The 20044-nt window shown below is 42.5% G+C and overlaps 1 protein-coding gene across 7 annotated transcripts in view; it reads right to left on the minus strand.

Moving 5' to 3' along the window:
• ZNF475 (zinc finger protein 475) overlaps positions 1-20044 on the minus strand; it is a 57952-nt gene that overhangs the window by 19208 nt on the left and 18700 nt on the right. For 4 of the 7 annotated variants that reach the window (XM_059175758.1, XM_059175757.1, XM_059175755.1 and 1 more), the window contains one exon: positions 11178-12424. The exons of 1 other annotated variant lie outside the window; for it this stretch is intronic. In XM_059175758.1, coding sequence (XP_059031741.1) covers positions 11178-12212 — 1035 coding nt within the window. In that variant the 5' untranslated portion in view covers positions 12213-12424. Of the gene's footprint in view, positions 1-4137; positions 4519-11177; positions 12425-14553; positions 14639-20044 lie in introns of those variants that run through there. 2 more of the 7 variants (XM_059175754.1, XM_059175759.1) reach the window with 2 other exon arrangements.

A 20044-nucleotide genomic window follows, 5' to 3' on the forward strand; every position in this document is an offset into this window, starting at 1 on the left:
CACAAGAACAGCCTCCTTGTTTTGGGGACTCCCACAGGTGATCCAAATGACAGCTGGTTGCTGTGGTAAGTTACCCTGTGTTCAGGCATGGAATGCCAGCTGCTCTCAACTGTCATGCAACTACGTGCATCCCTTCATGGGTCCTTCATGACTCAGGCTGTCCCTTTCACAGCATCTTAGCCAGGCTACCCCCCAGAACTCCCTTCCCTCTGCTTCATACTCTGGATCTCTGACTGTAACCCAATGGACCAATGACCATCTCAGTCAACAGACAGTCTTGTTGTACTTGACCAGCATGAGGTTCTTAAAAGTGTTAAATATGATATCTTTGAGGAGGACTTACTCTCCAAAATACCACAGGCTCCTCCACTCCCTATTGCCTTCCAGGCAGCCTACCCAAATCCTGAAAGCACTTGAGGAGGGGAAGGCCCTGAGTAGCTATCTCCCTATACCTCTCTCCAATCAAAGGTATTTGGCTTCTATCTCATTTCTAAGAGATGACCTGAACTTGTGGTTAATGGGCATTCATGTGCCAATAGCTAAAGAGGGTTTGTTATTCATCTATAAAATCTTTGCGTTTTAGCTGGGAATCAAAGGACTGAATCTCAGGCTGTGGAATTCAAAACCCTCCAGGTCACAGAGGAGGTGTTTTTGTTTTTGTTTTTGTTTATTTGTTTTTAAAGCATGTGCAGTGAAAATTAACAGATGGTCACAACAAGAATTCCCTGTTTTCTTTGAATTTAGCCCTGAGGCAATTCCAACAGAACTCAACTGGAGTCTTGACACCCATCCCGAGGTCTGAAGAAGTTTTAACTTTAAAGGCTGAGGATGGTTTCCAAGACCGCATAGTAACCATGTGCCCGGGAACTGGGCATGACCCACAAGTTGTCTGCTTGCCGGAGGATGTTTTGCTTCCCCACTCCTGATCACTGGCTGTCAAAAGCAGGGCACGTCCTGCCCGAGGCTGAGGGACTCTGAGGCTCTCTCGATGGGTGTCATGCCATTGACCGAGTTCCTCTTTCTTCACAACAAAATTAAACATAGAGGAGTTGGGTCTTCATGGATGTTTTAGATTTTCCACACTCCTGATTCCTTCCACCAGGGCCAAATAATTGAAATGTCTGTGGTTAAGTGCACAAAGCGTATCAGAAAAGGCAGAAAGTTCGGATAGAGAAATAAGAGGGCAAGTTTTTCTCCTCCATCTGTGTGGAGAAAAGGACAAAAGCTCTTGTAGAAATCCTTAGGAACATTACAATATTGAGAATATCTGACCAAGTAGCTGCTAATCATGCTCCAACACTTTCTCAGTTCCAGGACTTGTACTAAGCACTTAACATGCTTTAATTCTAATAGTTCTCATTCTAATCCCCTGGGCAGGACTCAGAGCCCTGTTTTACAGATCAGGAAACTGAGGCACAGAGTAGTTAATAAGTAGTGAAGTTTGTTTTCCCTCAGAGAGTAGCTCTTCTGCCCCTGCCACTGTGAAGGGGCAGGAAGGAGATGACAAGGGACGATTTGTCAGACACCATCCTGTCAGACACCATCCTGTCAGACGCCAATCTGTGTGGGAGAGCTTTCATTTCAGCCTCTCACAGTGGGGGAATAGAAGCTGGAGAAATTAATTGGTTCAAAGTTCTGTGAGTTCATTGTTCATCTATTAGCAGATTCCAGGTCTGTCTGATTCCAGCTGCTTCTAGAAACATGGTAGAGGTAAGGTCATCAAAGGTTAGCAGAGCATCATGCTCAGTCTTATTTGTCTGCAGAATCAGCCACTGGGTAGGATTTGACAGAAACCAGCACAATTCCCCCATCTGTTCTCTGGACTACCTTGAATGTTCTTTCCTTTGGGTTGAACACCGCCCTCCTTCCAGATCCTCTTTCAAAAATGCGGATAATCCTATGAAAGATTTTCCTGTGAAGGATTTTCTCGGATTCTCCCAAGCTCCTTCCAACGATATCTAGAGGTGAGGGTTGGTAGAGACAGGGAGTGTACACAAGGCGCTAACAAGTAGAATGAGATCAGAATATGAGACCGGCTCATCAGAGACTCCATTCCCAAAGTCAGAATTTTGCCTGCGGCCATTTAAAGCATAATTCCAACAAACCTGATGGAGACTGAATGTGTATAATTAAGTTTCCGTTCCCTCGGGCACTCCATACACATGCAAAGTATAAATAGCATTTTAATGTATAGGACAAACAGTATAGCTCCGTCTGAAACCACAACAATTGCAATTTGATTGTCTAGAAACCACTGGTATTTCACATTTCCTTCTGGTGTTTTCAAACAATTCTACCCAAATGTCACATCTGGAAGGATCGTTGTTTGAAACAGAATTGTTTTTGGAAATCACTGGATGCCACGTTAAGGAATTTTCCGACCCAGCCTGTGTATTGGCCCACTATTAGAGTCTGTTACTTATGATCTGGAGTTTTGTTTTGCTCCTTTGAATGATAAGAAAGACTTCACCAATCATTTGGAAGGGCTGCTAATATTCAAGTATCTGCATGTACTGATTTTTTTAAAAAACAAGCTACTAGTATTTGGGATATAGGCTTAGCATTTTAGTTATTTAAGTGCTCATCCTGAGATACAAGGCTGAAAAATGTAAGTCAAAGAACAAATTCCAAATTGGTCTCTGCTTCTAAAAGGAATACAGATTCTTGGCTGAAGTTATTTCTTCTCCTCCTCCTCTTCCTCTTTCTTTTTCTTCTCACATTTGAGATAAAACTGTTTTTGCTCCTGATGTTTTAGAAGGATGTTGGTTAGAAGGTGAGGTGTATGATCAAGTAAGTCTCTTGCCAAATTATTATCAAGACTGACTTTCCTTGAAGTAAACGGCTGGAAGATGTCCCTGGTGTTTGGTTCTGGTGCTTCTCTGTTTTGCAAAAGACCTGACCTGTGGCCCTCAAAGACTTTCAGGTCACAGGTAAAATGAACCATCAAGAGAGCAACAGGAGTAAGGGAGGAAAAACTCACAAACAGAGAAAGCCATTCAGTTTTTCTCAGGTTTTACAGTTAGAGAGAAAAAAAGCAAATCATAGATACTATCCGACCTGGAACTTGGAAGCTGGGTTATTTCCAATGCTTGATTTGTCTCCATCTTATATAATAACAGGCTCTGCAGCTCAGAGAGAGGCCAAAGAGGAATATTAGAATATTGATATATTGAAATACTGGAAACTTCTTGAGTTCCTGGGAATATTAGGCCCTCCTTCAATTTCTAGGACATCTCTTAGTAAGTAACTCAACCTCATCGCGGTAAATATTTGAAAGGGAAGTAGATGTAAGAAGGAGGTGAATTATACCATATAAAGAGAAAGCAAGAGACAGAGTCCCAAGTCAGAGGCTGAACTTTTGTCTAATGATTTAGCAGTGAGATTCTGCTCATAGGAGAATCACCTCTGTTTCAGGAAGAACTTTTTCAAGGTTGTATTGCCTTTGGTGAAGTTCTAAGAATCTTGGGAGAGATGTTGGTTGTTGATCCTGGAATTTGGATTTCTAAGAACTATGCATATCCATTCAGTCATTACACAACAATTTACTAAGTATCGACAATCAGAAAATACGGATGTCTGCTTGGGGCTGGAAGTAGGGAGACGGAAATGACTGGGAAAAGCAAGCACATAAAGACGTATGAAATTATTTAAGCTGGATTAATTGTTTTGAGACTGGAGCGTGTTGTAGATTTGTCCATTTTAGGACTGACTAATATTAGAATTTATTCTATATGATACCCTCTTCTCACAGAGGTGACAGTCAGTATATTTGTTATACAAATATAGGAGCAGAAAGCCACATATTGGAATACCAGTGCAATAACTACCTAATATTTCTTGTCTTTGGGCTCTGGATGAGGTAACCCTGTTAGGGTCTCTGCTACCATATGTACAATTATAATTTGAAGCTGATTTTAAAAAATAATTATGTTACACTGTCATTGGTACAGACGAGCATTATTCTTCATATTTTCATATTAGGAAGTGATACCTCAATCTCACGGATGATGCTGTTACTCTGAAATTTGTAACTCCCCCACCCTCTGTACACACAGAGTCCACACATGATATACAAGCACAGATTCTTTTGGGCTGGCTTCTAGAATCAAGAATGCAGAAGAGAACTGGTCTGGTTACCTTATAGTTGTGCTTGGTACACCTGAGAGTCATGGGATCCAAGAATGGCTTCCCTGGTATGCGGGCATGGTTGGCACCAAGGAAAGATGAAGAAATGGCACATGGAGTTGGACATTAGTGGTCCAGCTCTCAGCATCATCAGGGGCAGTTTGTGAGGTCGATGCTGGTCTTCATGACATCAACACAGCTGAGGTGGTGAATTAAGGCCACTTAAGAGGATTATAAGGCTAAGAATCCCCTGAAGGATCCCGCTGAATGTTTCATCTACCATCTCCGAAGACTTCCAAGACATTCTTGTGTTTGGGAATCATAGCCTTAGTCTTGGTTTCAGGAACTCAGTCTAACTGAAGGCATGAAGAGACAAATGACTAAGCAGACTCTTAAAATCAAACTTTTTCTCCCTCTGCCTCTTTTTCTCATCTGATGGGCTTAATAGGCTTGACTGGTATTTCATTGAGAAAACATGAGATAGAAGTGAACAGATCCAAGTTACCTCATCTTCCCACCAGCAGCCTACAAACTTGCCTTATCTGCATTCCAACCTCCTCCGGACATGAGTAAGTGTTGTCTCCTGTCAAATCCTACCTTCCCGGTGTGCTAGGATCTCACCTGCTACTGCGTGTTTCTTCCCCAGGGTTCACACTTGCCCCTATGACCTCTCCTGCGTCTTCAACCCCCTCTCTCCACTGAATCAGGATCCTAAACATTCATATATGTTCTAGAGTTTCCCATCTCCTATAGAAACCTCTCTTCATGTGCCATCTCTATTTCTTGCCCACCCATTGGTCTTCCAAGGCCAACGTTTCAAAACGCACCCTCCTGTTACTGGCTCAAGGTAGTTTCAATGTAAGCATCTTTCGCAAGCATTTTTGCTGCATACCTAATGGGCGGTAAGGCAATTTTGACATGAAGGATAAAATAATGAAAAATAAAAGAGGGACAGTAAAAAGGACATAATGAAACATAAAAAGAAATAAAAGTATTCATTTCTTCCTTCAGAGAGGTATTAGTTTTCCTAATACAAGGATGCATATTTGAAACTGAGCTTTGAGTTGCATCGTGAAAGCCTTCTACACTGTTCATTCTTGGCATATTGTCACATGTCTGTCGATAGATGTTCCAAAGTTCTATGGGAAATGTGAAAGAAATGCTCATGCTGTAACGCATGTGTTGCTGGGCTTGGTTTTCATTGTCACTGACATATTATCATTTTCTTGTATGGTTGAGTACAGTATATAATCTGGCTTCCCACTCTCTTTGTTCACACTTCAAGTAAGTTTTATCACTCTATTTTCTATCAAGTCTGCATATGGTGGTGTTATTCACTATTTTAAGATCACGACGTCTGTTTGTCCCTGGATGGAGCTTTATGAGGGCTAGGAAAGATTTATATAATGTAAAAACTGAAACTTTGTCAGTGAAGAAATGAAACCAAACTGTCAACCACTTATTTCGTCTTTTATGGCCAAATTGCTGTTTAGCCCATGCGTTACATGGTGAAAATATCCGCAGCATAGTACTTGGGACAAAGATGTCTGTGGCAAAGATGCTCACAGCAACAATACCCCAAGGACATGATCTTTATCATTCACACATTCTGGAACCCCCAGCACTACACGGAATGTGTCCTTTCCAAGGTTATGAGACTCAATCCACATTGCCAAGTTGAACAGGTATTTTTTTGGCCCTCATCCTACGCCACCATCCCACACTGCTTTCCACACCCTTGTTTGTGACATTTTCTGCAGTGTCTCCAGGCTCTCACTCTCCAGCTCCTTCTCCTCTAACCACTACATCATTTAATGCCTCAGGGCTCAGCCTGGCGTCTCCCTTTTCCAAACCACAACTCCTTCTGATGACTTTCAATATATATTAATAATGCACAAATATATACCCCAGTCCAATTTTTTTTTTGAGGTCCAGACTTCTATATTCAGCCTGACTTACCCACTTAGATTTCTCACAAGGACTTTGAGTTTGCTGCATCCAGAAAGGAGCTATTGGTCTTAACCTTCAAGATCCTCCCCTGACTCCAGACTTATCTTAGAAAATGGCACCAGAGCATTTACTCAAACCAGAAGTCTGGGAGCCACATTTGACCCTTCCTCAACACTTCCAACATCCCAACTGCCATCAAATTATGTCTATTATACCTTATCTCCATCTTGGCTATCAACGCGCTTGGCCAAGCTTTCATCTTCTCTCAGCTGGACCCCCTCAAGAGCCACACAACGGATGACCTCTGTTCGCTGGGCAGCTTCAGGGACTTACTGCTTCTATAGCCTCGTCTTGTATGCCTCATCAATCTCTGCCCACATGAGCTTCGGCCAAAATGTCTCTTCCTCTCCCTATTCCCTTCTCCCCACATCTTTACTTCTGGCTACTTCTTTCTTACCTGTCATGGTGCAGCTGACGTATCACTTCCTCCCAGAGGATTTCTCTAACCAAGATTCTGTATGTCAACCTCCCACCATTAGACACTGTCATATCACAATTTGGAATTCTATATTTAGTTCCTATTATTTCCTCCGTAAGAATAAAAATTCCATGAGATCAACAACTGTGTCTTTTTTAGGACTCTCTGTTGAGGACTCAGCCCAATGCCTAACAACAAATATTTGCTGAATAAACACACTTCTATCCTCTGTTGGACTTAACACTTATACCCTTTTTGTATCTCACACATACTGTGTCTCTTAGACTTGAAAAGATAGGGTCTTTGGAATCAGATCTGGTTCTGACACCCACTAGCAAACCCACTGGGTGACTCTGGACAGGTTGTTTCACCTCCGTCTCCCCAGATGGAAAGTGGGAAAACTGTAGCTGTGTTATGGTAAAATTCAAAGGAAACCATGCATACATAGGGCTGATCATAAAGGTACTCAATAAAAAGTCAGTTTCCTTTCTTCTGTGATTTTACCTAAACTCCAAATATTTCTAACCCAGTAGATGCAAATGTGCATCTATAATAAGGACACCTTCTCTAATATATTTGGAGGTAACAGGAGAACAATAGTATTTTTGACAGCACAGACACCTTACTTTAAAACACCAGATGGCAGCACCAGATGCTAGAGATGTGTCTGATGGGCTCTTAGTTCAAACCTAAACATCTAGGATGACAAAGGTAGCTTAAAACTAGATTCAGAGAGAATCATTTACGGAAAGAGATGATTTCCCTAAAGAGCGCTTATTTCATAATATAGTATGGGATTTTTAGGAATAATGTTTCACAGGTCACAAGCAGAATTCTAAGAAAATAACCCCAAGCATTATCTAACCAATAAAAGATAATGAGACTAAGGCCTCATTTTGGTTTGTAGTGATATTTAGTTAACTACTGATCTGTGTTCCAATTAGCCAGAAAGGGCCTGAAATCAAAGAGTGAAAGATGATCGGATTTTAGAAAAGGGCAACATTTTCCCCCAAATATTAAAATGTTAGCACTAAAATTTATTCATTCATATTAAAATCAAGAGCAGTAATGACCTCTATTACTGTACCCATCAGCTTCACTTAGGAAATTGCTTACTAAAATAGACAGTAGGCTTACTAAAGAGACAAAATTTAATAGACAAACTAAATGCAATATTAACATTTAAAAGGATAATCTATCGGTTTCCATATTAGGCATCGAAACTTCATCTGGATGTACTATCACTTTTAAAATCTTGCTAAGGTGGAGATCGCTTATGCAGCCTTTCCATTTGTTTTTGGAGGAAAGAAAGAAAGGGTGATTCAGCTCATGAAACCATATAATAATGCAGGTGCAGCGACCCCAGAGCCGTCACACCTTTGAAATAAAGATCTTCACTCAGAGTTTTATCCCGCTTACATACTGCTTAGCGTCCTTCAGAGCTCGCCTGTGAGATCAGAAAGGGTAAATGCAGCCTTGTGCTCTGGAGGAGACACAACAGGTTAACTCAAGCTCATGAGGTGGTTAGCGGGCAAAGCAGAGCTAGAGCAAAATGCCCGCGGAAGTCTCGGAGAAGAACTCGTCTCAGGCGGTATTTATTTGCGTTTGGGTTTGATTGAAGGGTAACAGCAGCGCCTGTGTCATAAAAGAACTGAGCCAGTCTATGTTGGAGGAACACTCTGAGCAGACGCGTAATTCACTCTGCCAGCGGAACGGTATTGTTGCCCGACTGGAGTGAATTGTTTTCCAAGCCCCGCTATCACGGTGCTGAAAATATTCTCCCTCACCGGAATTCTCTAGGAGACTGAGCCCTCTAGGAGCACCAGGCAAGCTCTGATGCTGATCCGCCATCAGATCAAGGATTCTAGAATCTGATTGACAAGAGAAGCAGCGCACATCGGAAGCGTGACAAGAAAGGGCCTGTGCCAAAGCCAAAAGTCGGCTGTCACCGGCAGATGAAATATGGAGATCTAATCGTGCACAAGGCAGTGATCTTCAGGGGAAATGGATGATTTTCCATCATATTTCAATTTTGAATGATACAAAGAAATTGTACTTCTAAATTTTCAATGACACAAAGGAAGAAAAACAGCAATAGATCAAATCATAACTGAAAGAGAAAACCACACTGCCTGGGAGAGGTTTCCTGGTGAAAAGCACTGTGGAATGGCAAATACCTCTTCTAGGGAAGAAATCAAGTCCGTTGCTTCAAGAGATCTTATGCCTCTCTGAAGCCTACCAGTTTTCTCCATTTTAATTCATGCAAGATTGCTTTAAGTCTGGCAACGAAAAGGACCCTATGTTGGATGACCTTCCTATGCCCTTCACGAAAGCCTGTGTGGTCCCCAAACGGGCCAGCACACGTCTCACAGCCATGAGCGCCAACTTCCCGCTGCCCTGCGGCTCCTCAGGTCCAGGGGCAGGGTTGGTGGTGCTGTGATACCAGATGCCTTTGTTCTGATGGACAGCCCCTGCTTTGATCTAAACGCCTGAGTCACCAAGGGCCACCGCTGTGGCCTCTTCTTCTGACATCTCCCCCCCAGATGCCTGGCTGAGGCAGGAGGGGTCTTCCTGGGAAGCCGTGAGCCCGGGCCAGCCTCTTTCAGCAGTCTCGACTGAGTGAGAACACGCTGTGCTCAGCCTCTTGGCATGAAGTATGTGTTACAACAAGGAGCACAGGAATCCTGACCACGCTCTTCCCTATCTCGAGATCTGTACTGAGAACATGTGAAGCAAATGCATGCACTCAGGAAACAGGGCTGCGAGTCAGAGAGCTAATGGACTTGCCGACTCGTGGCCCTGAGACACGGATTCTTGTGTTCTCTGAATCCAGACCCCACACATTTTGGAAGAAAAGCAATAGCCAGGAGATGGGAAAAGCAGATCATGTTTATGAGACCAGCCTGCAGCTCATGCCACACATAAGAGTGTGGGTTTTGATTTCGGTACAGAAACTAACAATTCTTTCTTCAGTGTTCATCGGAAAACTCACCCAGCCTCTCTTAGTCTGACTCTTGGGCTTTATGGTCATAGTCTTGGAATCTTTTAAACCAGTAAGTTTCTAATCACTTCGTTTTAAACACGAAAGTGAGAGAAAAGTACTAGAAGACTGCCAATGTAATGCAATACAAAAGTAAGGAAGAAAAGTTGCAGTAAAAAGTAAAAAAACAAAAGGCTGCTTCCTGTCCTCCAACCTCCAGTCCTTCTGGTTTAATCTTTTTAGAAGAGCTTGGGTAACCTGTTTCCCCCAAACCATCCATTAAAAGGGGTGCCTGGGCACCTGGGTGACTCAGTGGGTTAAGCCGCTGCCTTCGGCTCAGGTCATGATCTCAGGGTCCTGGGATCGAGTCCTGCATTGGGCTCTCTGCTCAGCAGGGAGCCTGCATCCCCCCCACCCCCACTGCCACCTTTGCCTGCCTCTCTGTCTACTTGTGATCTCTCTCTGTCAAATAAATAAATGAAATCTTAAAAAAAAAAAAAAAAAAGAAAAGAAAGAAAGAAAGAGAGAAGTGCCTAGCTGGATCAGTCAGTAAAGAATGTAACTCTTGATATCGGGCTCATGAGTTTGACCCCACACTGGGGGTGGAGCCTACATTAAAAAAAAAAAAAAAAAAAAAGAGAGAGCATCCCTACAGGTGAGGTGTTCTAGGTAGCAAACCATAGAGAAAAGATTTTTACCTATTTCTCATGATTTGACATCCTGTAAGGTATGACACAGAACGGTGTAGTCACATCCACCCAGGCTTAATGGCAGGACAAAGCACAAGGACCATGGCTTATGGGGAGTCAACCTCATAAGCATTCTTGCCCAGTTATGGTTGATGGGGAACCTTCCGGTAAACAATACTTCACCGTACGGGTTAGGGACCCACGGCATCATGCTTATTCCCAAGTCCCCAAGTGGGGAGCAGTGCCTGCTGGCCAGCCCAAACACAGGACACAGAGCAGCAGCGGGAACTGAGCCTTTCCCAGAACCATGAACCCACACCTCATCAGTTCAGGGTGTGCCCTGGGGCTTACGTCCCGCATATCATAATCACGTTAAAAGAAAACATGCTATTGGAGGAACACGTCTCTTTCTGTGAGGGCTCCAGTGCCTAATTGTTGCTAAAGTCATTTGGGGTTTTTGACACAGATTCTATTTTAGTAAGATAAACTCAGCATAACCCGGCGTTGCCAAGAACGAATTCCTAAGGTAGATGACTAAAATAAACCGGTAATAAATATTGGCTGTTGGAATGGGAATTATATCTCTGCAATGTAGACACAGCATTAATGACTCATTTTCAACTAACAGTCTCTCCCAAGGATTATTGGTATGAGGAATCAGGGAAGAAGGACGTCCATCTCTCTTTCTTTGAGGAGGCAGAGTAGAAGAGGACTACAAACCCACTGGGCAGGGATGTTCTTAGATCGACTTTGCCAACCAAGATAGAGGGTCCGACACTGGTCAACCAGGACAGGCTGCACTGAGGCAGAGGCAAGACATTGAAAGAAACTATCCTAGGGGCTGAGGCAGCTGATGCTGGGGATAGTTTTCTCTGATTCTCTCATTTCTTTCATATCCCCTGAGGATAGTTTTCTCTCAATGTACCCATGAGGCATCTCATGAGGCATGAATTACCTTATCAGTCACCGTGGGTGCCGCCATGTTCCTTTGCTGTTTGGACTTAGCGGACTCTTTTAGGGCATCTTTACTCCCTAAGGTTAAATCCTGAATCTTTGGCCCACTAGGTTGAACTTTACAGCTCCTCTGGTGTACCAGAAGGCGGTCTGGGGCAAAGGTCCGGCCACAGTTTGGACAGGGAACCAGCTGGGTTTGACTTGGCCCCTCTTGGTTGGACTGTCCGGTGGGAAGTGGCTGAAGCTTCTGTGGGAGTGGTCGGCGGAGCTCCCTGGGGAGCCGGTCATTTTCTATTTTCCACTTTTCCAGGCATTTGGGCTCATGAATGGGAAGGGACAGAGTGCCAAACTCCCTACCACAAATATAGCAGGTGAGAGTCTGTGGTCGGACGGGGATGCTACCAGCAGCCTTCCTGGGACCAGCACCATCATCAGAACTGCTGAGGGTTGGTGCTCTGGTCCCATCATCCTTGGGCTTGCAGCTTCTCTGGTGAACGGGAAGCCGATCTGGCAAGAACGTGCGGCCGCAGTATTCGCAGGGCAGCAGCTGAGCCTGGGAACTTTGGAACGCTGCCTCGTTCACTGCCTGAAGATCGTAGGACCCGCTGCCCCCGAGAGGCTGAGGTTTAGAGGGCTCTGGCCTCCTCAGGTTCTTGGGCAACTTGCTGTTTTCAATCCGCCACTTCTCCAAGCACTGGGGTTCATGAATGGCAATTGACTGGGACCCAAATTCTCGGCCACAGATATAGCACACCCGGAACCCAGGCCTGCGGGGTGGGATCACCGGGGGGCTGGGCTGACCTTCCGACATAATTCTCCTACTGGACTGTTGTGAGAGTATTACCGTTCCAGGTCTCGTTTTCTGAGGTCCTGTCTTTATTTTTCCTGCATGACTGACATTCTCTGTGTCTGGCAAAAGGCTGGAATGGGAGTCCCCACAGAGAAGGGCCTGGCTGAGAAGGAAGGTGGGCTCTTTAGAATGGTGGAAAGCCTGCTGCAATTTGTTGCAGACCCTTTTCTCCTTTCCTGTTTCCATCAACAAGCAAGTCTTTCTCTAGGCTTGCTCTGATTTCAGGCCAGACTCATTTTGGGATTCTGCTCAGACTGAAGGTTAGTCAGGTTGGCTGTCCTGGGGTTCCACATTGTTGCCAACTTCTTAGACCCAGAGACTCTGACTCACAGCTTCATTGCAGGGCAGCAGTCTGGAATGCTGGAAAGTCCTCATTAAACCTCAGATGCCTCCAAGATCTGTGGGGGAAACATAAATCAAGAATTCATTACACACACACACACACACACACACTCGCACACATACCCTTAGATCATAAGTCAGTAAAGAGCAGTAATATATATATGTTTTTGACCTAGTATCCTCTTTGGCTAGATAGTAACTAGCACCTAAGAGCTGTTCAGTCAATGCTGAAATAAATTTGAAGAAAATTTCCACTATGAATCTCACTGTTACTGTATTGAAAGTAGTATTCTGCCCAAAGACCAACAATCACACACAGCACAATCCAACAGAGGCATGATGGTGAGACCACAGAAGACAGAACTAAGACCTGTGACAACTCAGTTAATGAAACTGCTGATAATGTAGAAAGTCATTTTCTACTCTCTTCAGCATTCTTAACTTTTTAGTGTCATGGGTCCTTTTGACAGTTCTCTGAAGCCTGTGGTATTAAAGGCAAAGATCTTACTATCTCAAGTGAAACGAATTTTATTGAAATAATTGATCAAATATCTTTGGTCATAATATGTATTTTATTCAAGATATGGTAACAGGCCCGACTTAATGAATGCCCATTAGCCTAAGCTTAAGAACACCTGCCAAAGGAATTCAATAGTGGATATTATGAATGTTATCAGGAAAACCCACAGAGGGGGTAAACTTCTTTTTTTTTTTTAAAGATTTTATTAATTTGACAGAGAGAAATCACAAGTAGACAGAGAGGCAGCCAGAGAGAGAGAGAGAGATGGGGAAGCAGGCTCCCTGCTGAGCAGAGAGCCCGATGCGGGACTCGATCCCAGGACCCCGAGATCATGACCTGAGCCAAAGGCAGCGGCTTAACCCACTGAGCCACCCAGGCGCCTGGGGGTAAACTTCTTATAACCTAACATGTATCCACTTTTCTTTATGATGGGAATGGAGTGTGAATAAATTGGGGCCATAGATGTCAAACCAAGAATGCAACCCTGGCCTACAACCTTTCCTGGTAAATTATCTATAGATTTTCCTGGGGATGAAGATGCTCAGATTTTGCTTGATGTTCTTTATGTAACTATTGTACTTAGCTCCTTGTATTATCTCTGTCTCTATCTGTATCTAGAGCTATACTGATAGATAATATAGATACTAATTTTAATATTAGATAACACAAATAATATACAATTGGATAAATATTATCTATTTCTATATTATAGTTATGTATTACAGAATATATTATCATATATAATATATAATAACTATAATATGGAAGGTAGATAATATCTATTATCTATAAATATACTTTATATTTATATATTATATATTGTTATAGTATCCATTATATTTATTATTTATTATTTTAAATTATTTTAAATTTAAATTATGTTAATTATCAATAATAATTCATTAATGTACTATATTATGTTTAATCATACATAATTATATTCCATACTAGATATTAGGATGGATATTATCTATCTTCAAAATTATTTTTGTAAAAATATGGCTCATGATTTTCCCTGAAAAACCAGAAGGGCAGGATGATAAAATCTCATCATGGGCAGAAGGGTTAGGAGTTTTTACCCTGGATAGAGGCAGGAGTCAGTTTCACCCAGGGTGAATATTATTCTCTAGGGTCCAAGAAAGATTACCATTAGGCGTTTTAGGGCCTCCTTCATTTCCTGAAGAGGGATTAGGGTCTGGGTGAGAGGCTCTGTATCACTGACCCCCCCCATCACAAAGGGATCAGCTCCTGACCTGAGGCTGGACCCTACAGACCACAGGAGACCCCTGAGTTCAGGCTGCTGGTAATATCACAACACTGGGCATTGTGTTTGATGAAAGACAAAAAGAGCTTTAAGACCTATGCCTCGTTTCTGTATTTTGGTGCCGAGGAAGGTCTGGATCTTTGCAAATAAGACAGACTATCGGATCAGCTCTGGCACAGAAAGCAAGCGATTCTTCATTTTGACAGATCCTAAGACAGTGATATTAACACATGTGACAAAAGAATGCTGGCCCCAGGGTAGCCAGCACAGAAAATGAAGCTCACAGAAACAAAATGGGTCCTCTTCCTGGCACCATCCAAAGGAAAAAGGGGGTCTAAAAAACAGAAGGAACCTAGGAAGATGATTTCATGAGGTTTTGATCAGCATGTGGGGGTAATAACCTCCAAACCACTCTGCTTCCTTGTTCGGACATCTTGTTTATCAAGGATCCTGGGTTTCCTTTCCATTTTCCTTCATACCAGGACGCTGCAGATAACAAAAGAACTTAAGAAGACAGGAGACATCAATGCAATTACATAACCTTACTCCCCCTAAACTTACTCACAGTTTCTCTCTCTCTCACACACACACACACATATACATACACAGAAATGAACACACACACACGGCTCCCAGCAGATCAGAATACTGGGGAGGCCCCATAACTCACCCCAGCAACTCCTGTCTCCCTTAGGATCAGGTGAGAGGACAAGTATTTACTGAATACCAACTATGCATCAGATATTGTACAAATTTGTTATATACAATGTTTCAGTTAATTCTCAAAAAGAAGGCAGGTATGATTGTTTCAGTTTTATAAGTGAAGACACTATGAGTCAGAAAAGACAAGAAACTGGCCCACGCCAGTCCGTCTGTAAGTGACAGAACTGGGAACCCCTTCCAGCTCTCTTTGGCTCTAGTAGTCGGCTCTTTCCATGATTCATTCTGCCTTAGAGTCTACCAACAGAGCTTCTTCTCTTTAGTTTTTATCCCGGTTTTAATGGAGGATGCATACGTCTCATGGGAAGGTAACTAAGCTCCCACCAGCCTTTATGCTGCCCTTGAGAAGGAAGTGTCAAAGGGAGGAGGAAAACAGGGCACGGAGTGGGCGGGGGAATGGGTGTGTGGGGAACAAGCCCCTGTGATGGAAAAAGCAGAAAAGCGAGATTGGGGTTCCTGGAGACAGCATCTTCCCCAAAGCAACAGGGCTCATTTTAGTTTGCTGCAAGTGGTTTTCTCGATGACGTTGGCCATCTGCAGCCTGTGCAATACAGATCCTATTCCCGATCACACCAGCATCCCTGGGAGAAGTCTGTGTTATTTCCTAGACATGGGAATGGGCCAGGGGGATCTGGGGTGGTATAATGAGCACAGGGTGAAAGCAAAAGCTGCCCCAAGAGGCCAGACGGTTGCTCCCTTCACCGCCCCTTCATCATTTCAATTAGGGATGGTTCTTGCAGTGTGCAGGTATTTTCCTGCTATACATATTTTCTCTGCAACAAACCTGAGAGTGTCATGAAATTCCTGACTGTATCTTAATAAATTTTTCCACTATCTCTTTCCTCCTTCAATGTCCTCCTAAAATTGTTATCTTACTGTGCTTAAAGTTTTCAAAATATGAAAGAGGAGGTAGCTGGAAGAAGTGAAATCTTTGGGAACTGCAGCATCTAACGGAGAGTCTTGTGTTGTTTCTTTCCACCCAGGATTCTGGCAAAGCCTAGCACGGCCAGTCACTCTCCCTTATATGTTAGTTCTAAAAGCAAAAGTACTGGAAAATACTAAATACATACAGTTAGATCACTTAAGAAACTGGCTTGCCACATAGACACATCGTAAGGCAACGTTGCGAGTTTATAAAGAAAACTACTTTGCAAAGCCAGCCAGCTCTACCCCAAGCAACCGTGGAGAAATGTTCACTCCAGTTGGTCTGAATTATCCATTTTGACCATATTTGCACATAGAATATTTAAAGAATGTCTTGGAAGGCATCACATTTTATCAACATGATGCCATTTTTCCATGCCCTTTGGGGTTCACAAGAAGGGAGAGACACTCACAAGGATGAATATAATAACCATGGAAATCCAAACCCATCTTGGCATAGAAGGTGTTTCCCTATTTAAAAAGGTGTGTGTGGGGGAAGGGCATAATCAAAGGATTAAATCTTTTTTAAAAATTTAGTCTTTTGAAACAAAATGAATGTAAGCAATGCATGCCCCCTTCCCTGTTAGTATAGAATCCAAATTCTTTAAATGGACAAATGAATACTTAAGAAAGATGGAGTTAGGCTGGTGCTGGCTCTGAGCAAAATTATAAAATAGAGGGGGTTTGTCTTCAATATCCTCCGTCCACCCCATTCAGCAGGCTCCATTCTCTCCTGCCTGGTGTCCTTATATGCTCGCTAGTCTCCCTTACTTTTGAACTCTCCCTTTTTCAAAAAGGAGCTGATAGACTTATTCACACCAAGGCTTATGACTGATGAGGTAATATCCCTCCCACAGTCTGGCAAAGACAACTAGTCCCCCACCAGTAGTAACTTTGCCCAACTTCCTCAGATTTAGAGAGCCCCAATTTTTAGCTGGGCACATGATTTCCCAACTTCAAGTCGCAGGCCCCTTAGCAGAATTATATAAGACGTGTCTACAGTGTACTCTTCTTTTCTTCCTTCAAACTGATGCTTAAAACATGGACGTGATGGCTGGAGATCTAGCAGCCATTATGGACCAGATTACATTCATGTGACTCCTAACATGATGGAGTAGACACCTGGATGGACTTGAGTCCCTAATAATGGTGGAGTCACCATACAAGCTCTCAAGTGTCACCCTTGGCCTTTATTTACATAAGAGAAATAAATATCTGACTGTATTGTAGCCACTTTTAAACAGTCTTTTCCTTGCATGAAAACTATAACTAGAATCTAAATCTAATGAGACACCATTGTATTTTAATAGCTGCCATTGGCTTAGCATAAAAGGAATTCTAATAGCGATATTTCAAATTTTAGGGTCTACTTTTATGAAAAGTGAAAAAAAAATTTTTTTTTGAGATAGTACACCTTGGGGGCAAAATTGACTTACTAAACATGTACTTTTTCCTGAAAATCAGAAATACAAACATTGAAACTATAAATATGAACCAATGGTCCTTAAGAAATTCATTCATGATCTTCCTTTCCTAGAATTCTGTTTTTGGGGAACAAATTTGAATGACATATTTTGTTTCATGGAAATAAAAACTTACTTTTTCCACAAGCTTTGGAAGGAGCTAGAGTTCATCTGTTGTGACAATTATTAACATTATCTGAGTATTCCAAACACTCTTTTCTGTATTCATTTTCCCTATGCTCACTCTCGGACTCCACGTGCTCCATAATAGACAGGATTAATCCTAACCTCTTCCCTTTGATACATCAGCCCTAGGAATGATATCTGCTGTCTCCTTCATAGAGTTGTGTTCTTTTTTTATCCTGCAAGTTACTATCTATGTAACGACTTCCTTCCTGGTTAACAACTCTTTATATTACATTGTAATCAAATAATTGGCATGGTTTCTTGTCTTATGACTGATAAAACCACCCTCAGAAAATAAGTAATAAGAATCTGTGATATTCGAGCTGCATAGTTCCTCAGTATTGCAATAAATACAAACTCAAATGAATTCTTCCATAGCAGCTTAGAAAATCATACGGTGCTGAGCACCCAGGTAGCTCAGTCATTAGCATCTACCTTCAGCTCAGGTCATGATCCCAGGGTCCTGGGATCGAAGACCACATTGGGCTCCCTGCTCAGTGGAAAGCCTGCTTCTCCCTCTCCCATGCCCCCTGCTTGTGTTCCCTCTCCCTATATATCTCTCTCTGTCAAATAAACAAATAAAATCTTTTTTTTTTTTTTAAAAAAAAAAGAAAAGAAAATATTGTGCTTATTTTAACATTCAATCCTCAACTTTCAGACCACTGAAAACAAATTTTTAATTTTATATCATCATCATGCTTTGAGAACTAGAAAATGTCACTTTTCCTTCTGTGACCAATTGAATGAAACCAAAAGAGGAAATCTACCTTTTTAAGCATATTCATATTTTCTTTCATTTTACATAATTGTCTTCTGCAGCTGACTGCCCAGCCATAAGGCCACCACTGTCATATAGGGAGTCAAAGTGATCCCATTCCTAGATCACAGATGACCGGGAAAGGGGGGTAAGGTCACTCTGGTTGATTCCCTGCACTCCTCTTTGCATAGCCACTAGGCCAGTAGCACCTGTGGTCTCAAAAATTTTAATGGGAGTGACAAAAGATCAGATGAGAGCAGCTAGGAACTGGAGGTGGACTGGTTTGGGAAAGACAGGAACAGCACTGAAAGGTAAACTAATAGAAACATGTTCAGAGGGACACCTGGGTGGCTCAGTTGGTTAAGCAGCTGCCTTCGGCTCAGGTCATGATCCCAGGGTCCTGGGATCGAGTCCCACATCGGGCTCCTTGCCCTCCGCAGGGAGCCTGCTTCTCCCTCTGACTCTGCCTGCCATTCTGTCTGCCTATGCTCGCTCTCGCTCACTCTCTCTCTGACAAATAAATAAATAAAATCTTTAAAAAAAAAAAAAAAAAAAAGAAACATGTTCAGAAAAGCCACTGACCCTGAGGCATATGGCTTCAAGGGAATCTGCCTGTCCCTGTTGGCAATTCCAGGCTGATTCTGAATAGCTAATGAAAATTTACCCTTCCTTGTCTCTTTCCTTCACTGCGAAGAATTTTAAACCAAGAAGTCAGTTTCTTCACCTTCATTCAATCTAATTGTCAGGTGTGTAGACATAATAGTCTATGGTGTTAGGAGAGCCATGCAAACAGAAAATGGGAGAAATGTACTCTTTACACTTCTAAGTAGAGCTTTCGGTAAGGACATTTTATGTTGTTAAAGCTCATAATACCACTCTATGAAGGCTGTTGTTAGATCGAGCCTGTAATTTTCACTCTATATTGAGCTTCCAAATCACAGAGTACTCTAGAGTCACGAACGCCACACAGGTATGACCACGTAATTGTAACATTGACATCTGGAGGGGTGGAGAACTGGTTATAGAAACCATCAGTACAATCACATTAGAATCCTATCGTGTATAGAAATTCAAAGTGTAGACAAAAAACAGTGGGGGAGTCAAGCTGTTGAATCATAAACAAGCATACAAACCATCTTTCCTGGGCAAAAATCCTAATAAAAATAGCTCTATTCCAAATAGAATAAAATAGCTATTCCAAATAGCTCTTTCGTAAGACTTTAAGGCAGTAGGTCATACACAAAATCTGGCCCGTTAATAAGTTCTTTTTGACCTTCCTAGAGTTAAAAATGGTTTTGGGTGCCTGGGCGTCTCATTTGGTTGGGTATCTGACTCGTGATCTCAGCTCTGATCTTGATCTTGGGTTGTGAGTTCAGTCCCCACATTGGGCTTCACGGTGGGCATAGAACTTACTTAAAAAAAAAGTTTAGGGAGGCCTGGGTGCCTCAGTAGTTTAAGCATCTGATTCTTGGTTTCAATTCAAGTCGTGAACTCAGGGGTTATGGGATCAAGCCCAACATCGGGTTCCACGTTTAGTAGGGAGTCTGCTTGAATATTCTCTCCCTCTGCCCTTCCCCACTCTCACTTACTCTATCTAAAATAAAAAAGTTTATCTTTTTTCTTTAACAAAAGTCTGAATTAGGTGCCATTATTTTAAAGTTGGGAGATGTCACACAAAATCAGGATTTTGGTTTCTTTTGAGAAAGTGGGAGAGCTGACATTCCAATGCGGCAACAACCTACATTGACTGATACTGAATAAAGGCTGTGTCTGTGGGTCAGACAGCCAGTCTTCACTCTTCCGAAGTTTCTCATCAGTCCTTTGCTTTATTTATTTGTAACT

The sequence above is a fragment of the Mustela lutreola genome, chromosome 5, assembly GCF_030435805.1.
Source record: "Mustela lutreola isolate mMusLut2 chromosome 5, mMusLut2.pri, whole genome shotgun sequence".
In the NCBI taxonomy this organism is placed as follows: Eukaryota; Metazoa; Chordata; class Mammalia; order Carnivora; family Mustelidae; genus Mustela; species Mustela lutreola.